At 37.7% G+C, this 7,502-nt stretch overlaps 1 protein-coding gene across 1 annotated transcript; it reads left to right on the top strand.

Annotated features, from left to right (window-relative positions):
* The first annotated feature begins 432 nt into the window (after nucleotides 1-432).
* On the top strand, nucleotides 433-2,028 carry LOC128228642 (uncharacterized). The gene has a single exon (XM_052940063.1). The coding sequence runs from the start codon at nucleotides 433-435 to the stop codon at nucleotides 2,026-2,028; it is 1,596 nt and encodes a 531-aa protein (XP_052796023.1).
* The last annotated feature ends 5,474 nt before the right edge of the window (nucleotides 2,029-7,502 follow it).

The raw sequence follows: 7,502 nt of genomic DNA, 5'->3' as shown, positions 1-7,502 counted from the left end.
CAAACATATTTGTGAATGTATTTGTTTCCATATTACCTTTCTGTCTTATTTTGTAAAATCTTACTTTTGGAATAGTCTTACCTTTACTCAGTCTAACATTGGGCAGCGGTTGACCAATATATAAATGAGATATTAAAGAGAATGAGGCGTAGGTAAATAACTAGGAGTTCAATGTTTTATCCGTCAAATGTCTTGGATTTATCTACCTTTAATAATGAAATAAAGCGGGCATGCCCTGATGCAACATATTTACAATACGTAACATTTTAATGTAAACGCATTATAGCACAAAGAAGTGCACTGGTCTGAACAAACAATGCTTAACACAAATGCAACATTTCCTCTTGAATATGATATTAATTTATTTCGATGTTTCCAATCAACGATACGTTCAAGTGACATTTGCAGTAACTAGAAATGTGTCCATAGGACATGGATGCTCCCATATGCCGCGTTTGTCACAAAAGCAAGGACATGGATGCTCCCATATGCCGCGTTTGTAACAAAAGCAAGGACATGGATGCTCCCATATGCCGCGTTTGTCACAAAAGCAAGGACATGGATGTCTCTATATGCCGCGTTTGTCACAAAAGCAAGGACATGGATGCACCGCTATGCCGCGTTTGTCACAAAAGCAAGGACATGGATGCTCCCATATGCCGCGTTTGTCACAAAAGCAAGGACATGGATGTCTCTATATGCCGCGTTTGTCACAAAAGCAAGGACATGGATGCATCCATATGCCGCGTTTGTCACAAAAGCAAGGACATGGATGCACCGCTATGCCGCGTTTGTCACAAAAGCAAGGACATGGATGCACCGCTATGCCGCGTTTGTCACAAAAGCAAGGACATGGATGCACCGCTATGCCGCGTTTGTCACAAAAGCAAGGACATGGATGCTCCCATATGCCGCGTTTGTCACAAAAGCAAGGACATGGATGTCTCTATATGCCGCGTTTGTCACAAAAGCAAGGACATGGATGCACCCATATGCCGCGTTTGTCACAAAAGCAAGGACATGGATGCATCCATATGCCGCGTTTGTCACAAAAGCAAGGACATGGATGCACCCATATGCCGCGTTTGTCACAAAAGCAAGGACATGGATGCTCCCATATGCCGCGTTTGTCACAAAAGCAAGGACATGGATGCATCCATATGCCGCGTTTGTCACAAAAGCAAGGACATGGATGCATCCATATGCCGCGTTTGTCACAAAAGCAAGGACATGGATGCTCCCATATGCCGCGTTTGTCACAAAAGCAAGGACATGGATGCATCCATATGCCGCGTTTGTCACAAAAGCAAGGACATGGATGCTCCCATATGCCGCGTTTGTCACAAAAGCAAGGACATGGATGCATCCATATGCCGCGTTTGTCACAAAAGCAAGGACATGGATGCATCCATATGCCGCGTTTGTCACAAAAGCAAGGACATGGATGTCTCTATATGCCGCGTTTGTCACAAAAGCAAGGACATGGATGCTCCCATATGCCGCGTTTGTCACAAAAGCAAGGACATGGATGCTCCCATATTCCGCGTTTGTCACAAAAGCAAGGACATGGATGCATCCATATGCCGCGTTTGTCACAAAAGCAAGGACATGGATGCATCCATATGCCGCGTTTGTCACAAAGGCCAGGACAGGGATGCACCGCTATGCCGCGTTTGTCACAAAAGCAAGGACATGGATGCACCGCTATGCCGCGTTTGTCACAAAAGCAAGGACATGGATGCGTCCATATGCCGCGTTTGTCACAAAAGCAAGGACATGGATGCACCGCTATGCCGCATTTGTCACAAAAGCAAGGACATGGATGCATCCATATGCCGCGTTTGTCACAAAAGCAAGGACATGGATGCATCCATATGCCGCGTTTGTCACAAAGGCCAGGACATGGATGCACCGTTATGCCGCGTTTGTCACAAAAGCAAGGACATGGATGCCCCCGTATGCCGCATTTGTCACAAAAGCAAGTACATGTGCATCATTATGAGTTCCACAAAATGCAGTGGGAAATAAAATCTAAGGTGCACAACTAGATTACCTTAATAACAACCTACCAAGGTTTCTTGACATACTCCCATGCTGCATGCTCCCCCATGAACAAAATGGGGATGGGGTATATAGTTTTGCCCTTGTCCGTCCGTGAGTCCGAGCGTCAATACGGAGTCTTGATCGACTCAAGTCTAGACATGTCATTTTTTGCTAATTCAATGGTCATTACTTTGGTTTTATTATGTGCAGCGAGGAACGAAGCCCGAATTTCAAAACTACGTCACTTCAAAAGCATTCCAACAAGGTTTTGACTGTAAGTGAAATAGTTTCGGAGATTTAGCGACACAAGTCCGCATCATACTTATGGACGGAATGACGCACGGACACACAGATGCACGGACGGAAAAAAGGCAAATGTATATTCCCCCCATTTTTGTTAGGGGGACAAGACATGCAGTAAAAGTGAGAAGCACTCTTCATTTATTGATCGGAAACTGTTGAGAGGGACAGTCCCATTACTATATATGTCAACCTTTTGGTAGCATTCTAACCACAATCCTCTCCACTCAGATAAAAAACCTAACAGTTTCTCAGTTTAGGATGATTTGGACGTATTCATACTTAGATTATAAAAACTAAAAGAACACACACAGTGAATAACAATTTAACCCTACTTTATGTATTTTTAACTCCCTGTCCAGCCTGTGATCATCATTACTAACACTACACCCAGTGTTCAACAGTTTTACCCTACCTGATATAAACCATGTCCAGCCTGCGATAGTCATTATTAATACTACGCCCAGTGGCCCCCAGTTTAAGTCTACTTGAAAAACATATTTATCAATAGAACAAGTACCCCCCATATGGCGCGTTTATCACAAAAGCAAGGCGCATTATTTTGTCCATTCTCCATAAATGTCCATCATAATAATTCACAATTCAGCATCAAAAACCTTCCTGAAATTTCCCATCAGTGTATGAACATTAATGAACAAAACAAATTCAACATGTTAAAAAAATGTCCATTGTGCTTATTCACGGGCAATAACTCTGGATATACTATATGCAGCGGCAAACAATCAGCAAGTGCACAAGCTGATCACCTGAAAAATATTCCTCCAAGTTTCATGGAATAAGGTGAAAAAGTTTTGGAGTTTTGATCTACACAAGATTAGACATACCAAATTTTGCTTCAATGGACATTACTTATGTTTTATTCAGTGCAGCGCGAAAGAAAACCAATGTGCACTCTTGTATCACCCAAACAACATTCCCCTAAGCTTTCGTGACTTTTGGTCATACAGTCTTGAAGTTTCGAGCCGCATAAGTCCAGAAATGCCAAATTTTGCTAATTCAAGGGCCATAACTCTAGTTTTATTGACAGCAACGGGAAAAGAAACACCAGGTGCAAAACTTCATCACCCACTAACATTCCTTTAAGGTTTCAAGATTCTATGTAATATATATTTAGAGATTTGATCAACACAAGTTCGCATACTGACTACAGATGGAATCACGAACGGATTCACTGACGCATTTACGGACAGACATGGGCAAATATATATGGATTTTCCCTCTTTTGTGGGGGCATAAAGAATGTACAGAAAATCAAAGCACTGAAAGTGCTGAAGATGCGATTGAAAGCTGCCATAATTGACTGCACTGGATACTTAATATTTTAAGTTAAGTTAATTTTATTTTATTATTTTAATGATGAAAAAGAAAGAAAATTGGAAAAAATGTAAAAGTTCAATCGAACACGGGCACTCTGGATCTGCGGTCGGACACCATATAGTTTGCCCAATGGTACATCAGACACTTAACGAGATTGTTATGTAACATTTAAACAAAATTATGTTTACGGAATTTGTCGATTTCGTAACTTTTCAAATTCTATTGATGTTGTATTTTATTGAAGTGGACATACTTATGTTTAAAATATAATTTTCGTCGACATCACATGTTAAGTTTTAAAATGATGGATATGCGTGTGTGTGTTGAAAATATTAACAAATAATACATAAATATATTTTATAATTAAATTTGGTATTTTCTCTATACTGACCAAAAAAAACCCACATAATTATCATTGAGACGGACTGAATAGCCATTTCCATTCTAAATACTGTTGATCGTGACCAAAATGTACTACCTTTTAAGCAAACCTAATCAGCACTGACAGGGACGGTTCAAATTAAGTGTCAGCACATGCATATTGTCAGGTGCTTGCATTGGTAGTCGAAAAAGTAATATCAGCTGCGCATGTGCAAATATATTGGCCTTCTTGTAGTTGTTTAAAAACCAATTGCAAATTATCGTTTTTCAAAATTGAAAGCTTTAAAGACAATATTTGAACCTTAGTTTTACATAGTGCAGAATTTCAGTAACTTCTCCTTATACTTAATGATAAAAACACTGACAAAATATCCACATTGTAAATTGTGTTGCTTAGCAACAGACTAATGCAAGAGCATTTAGTCCACGTTTTGGCTAAACTTTAAAGTCACGTAAGTTGAGCACGCGCCATCGTGGTGGTACAATATTGGTACCATCTGTTGCGCTAAATACTCAGAGTCACAGTTTGCCACTTTGTATTCAATAATGTTTTGCCATTAGGCAAAAACACAGTAACCTCTCTATCATACATGTGTGTAGATACGCAGCATACGTTAACAATCTAGAACTTTTAACAGAAACACAACTGCTCGTTGTGCACTCACAAATCTAACGGCAACACCGTCGGAACTGCAGACGTGCGCACACCAAACACCGTTCATTTTTAATTCAAAAGCTTTACGCTAAAGCGTAATTCCCAATAATGAATGGAAAATGCTTTTGTACCAATAACTTGGTAAAATTGGAAACATGGATTAAATGCTGAATGATAGTCATTTTGTATAAATAGCATGTGAGGATTGGCATAGAAATAAGGGTGCTTTAGTGTAAACATCGTAAAAATGGCATCTTTTGAAATATCAAGGGCAATAACTATATTTTGTGATAAATTAAGGGCAGATAATTCAAGATATACTGGTCCAATGTAACCCATTATCCAAACTTTGCTTGGATATAATGGTCATAATATATTTTTAAATATGATAAGGATTCGTGAAGGAATGAAGGTGCTGGAGTGTAAACAAAATTAAATACCTTATTAAGGGAAAGACACCTCACTCAAAACCCCAAAGTTTGCCGATAATGAAACTTAACCAAGAGTTTATGTTGTTGTTGTTGTTGTTGTTGTTGTGTTTATAAAACTCTGCCCTATAATGGCTGGAATATGGCTAATTAGCCAAATGGGGAGATTAACCCCAACCGGTTGATGGTGTATTCGCCAAAGGAGTACTTTTGTTTCCTAAATGCCGCGAAATCTGCAATGAATGACATCTAGAGTGGTCCCACAGCTCGCCGAGATTTTATGAACACACATATCCCGTTATATATGATTAAGGTTGGTGAAGAAATGAAGGTGCTACAGTATAAACACGTCATACATGGCGTTTTCGGATAAATCCAGGGGAGTCAATATTGATATATACATCAGATTTGGCCCACGAGAGCCAATGTGATTCAATCTTTGACACAATGTGAATAGCTACAAGATCTCGGCCAAGTTCGGTAATTTCGGCCAAATCTGACTAATAGGTGAGGATTGATTGTTCTTGATTTATTTAAAATTATTTAAAATCTAGTACAATCTAGTACATTCATTTCTTCACTAGTCCTAGTCATATATAAAAAATAGCGATAATTGGGCGCTTGTTTAACTGGGGAATTGGCGGCCACGTAGCTATTAATAAAGATTGATAAAGAATGATATTTCTATCGGTACTCAGATCATAAGTTTTTGATCATTAAAGTCAATGAGTTTAACAAAAGTATTCAAATTACAAAAGCATTTCTAGTATGAACCTATATTGTGCGCCTTTGATACTTCACCAATTTTCTTAACGTCATTCAAAAAAATAACTATTTCATATATGCTCTTACATAAGTTTATAGAATAATCTTTGCTTACAAACTTAAAACATCGTGTCGATTTAGATATCGTTCTATGGTAAACATTTTATTTGCGTTGTTAGGGTCACTACGTACAGTATGTAATGGAAACCACTGTATGTTGCCTGACCAATTCTTATAAAATACTTAATTATAACATGCTTTTCACAATTCGCAAATGTAGCATAATATTCTTAATAAATTCCCCATACTTTTTGTGTTTTAGTATCATTTTCGCAGTTATTAAGCTATAAAGGGAACCTTCCTTTCTAAAAAAATGAAGTGACATTTTCCGTCGAAACAAACCGGAAGAGCATCAATTCTGTGCTCGTTTCAGATGTTCTGAAATAGTCGATCCACTTTAAGTAAATCTACTGCAAATTTTCTAGTCCATTTTCGTCAATGTGACTTTCAGTAAATTTTAAGAGCGAATAAACGCCCTATTTATATCTTATGAAAGGTTCTTAGAAAGATTATATAACTACTGCCTTTTTGTTAGACATATACCAAATTATGGTTGATATGGTATTGGTAACCAGCAGCCAATTCTTTTAATCTTGAACAATAAATATTGATCCATATTGATCAATTAATAACCATTTTGGATAACTTTTACCAAACTAAAATCTGAAAAGGTTTTTCTATAAGTGAGCGCTGTGTAATTTTACAAATTTACCGGGCTTTCCGCCTACGTTAGCAAATTATATCACGAAGCTATATCTTATCGATTGGCAGGAACTCCTAGTTTGGCGTCAAGTACCATGCATTTCCACATAGAAAATTTACAAATATACAACTTATGTTCAAAATTAAACAAATATTTTTCCACTAAATGATTTAAAAATATTTTGTGATAATTGCATGCCCCATCTCGAGTTGTTTATGCCGGTTTGCCTTGTTTAAAATTCAATAAATTAGATAACTGAGGTAAAAGTGTGTGTTTTCTCTTTCAGCGTGTTTAATTATTAGAATTTAGACTTGAACAGTCCTATACCTAAAGGAACATTTAAGAAAACAATTGAAACTGTCGATAGGGCTCTTGAAAATTAAATACTCAATCATGGACTGATAACGGATGCCTGCCAGCAAGCATTGAAAGAAGCATTCCAATTATGAAAATCGTTAGAATACCGTCATGTTGTGTTTGTTTCAGAATATGTGTCCTATCTGACTTATCATGGCATATGAAAGGTAAACTGGTTAATAGCTGGTCTTATTTCATGCTTTTCGTTGGTTAATTGAAAAAAATGATGGGTGTATGACTGTTTAAAACAGTGAAATTATGTTCATACAACACTTCATAGACGTGTTATCCTTATCATTGAACCCGTTTTCAGTCGCCTCTTATGTTAGAGACTGAAAAGTAAAGTTTTCCATTAGTTTCATTTTGAAATCTGGAAGGGTATTTGACAACACATATATTTTTGTTGCTTTATTTATTTTTGTTATAGTATCCTTCTCGTTTGAACAATGATGCATATCTTATTAATTGACTG

This window comes from Mya arenaria, chromosome 3 (genome assembly GCF_026914265.1).
Source record: "Mya arenaria isolate MELC-2E11 chromosome 3, ASM2691426v1".
Taxonomy (NCBI): domain Eukaryota; kingdom Metazoa; phylum Mollusca; class Bivalvia; order Myida; family Myidae; genus Mya; species Mya arenaria.
Note: the sequence above shows the minus strand (reverse complement) of the source record. Positions and strands in the feature narration are given on the sequence as shown.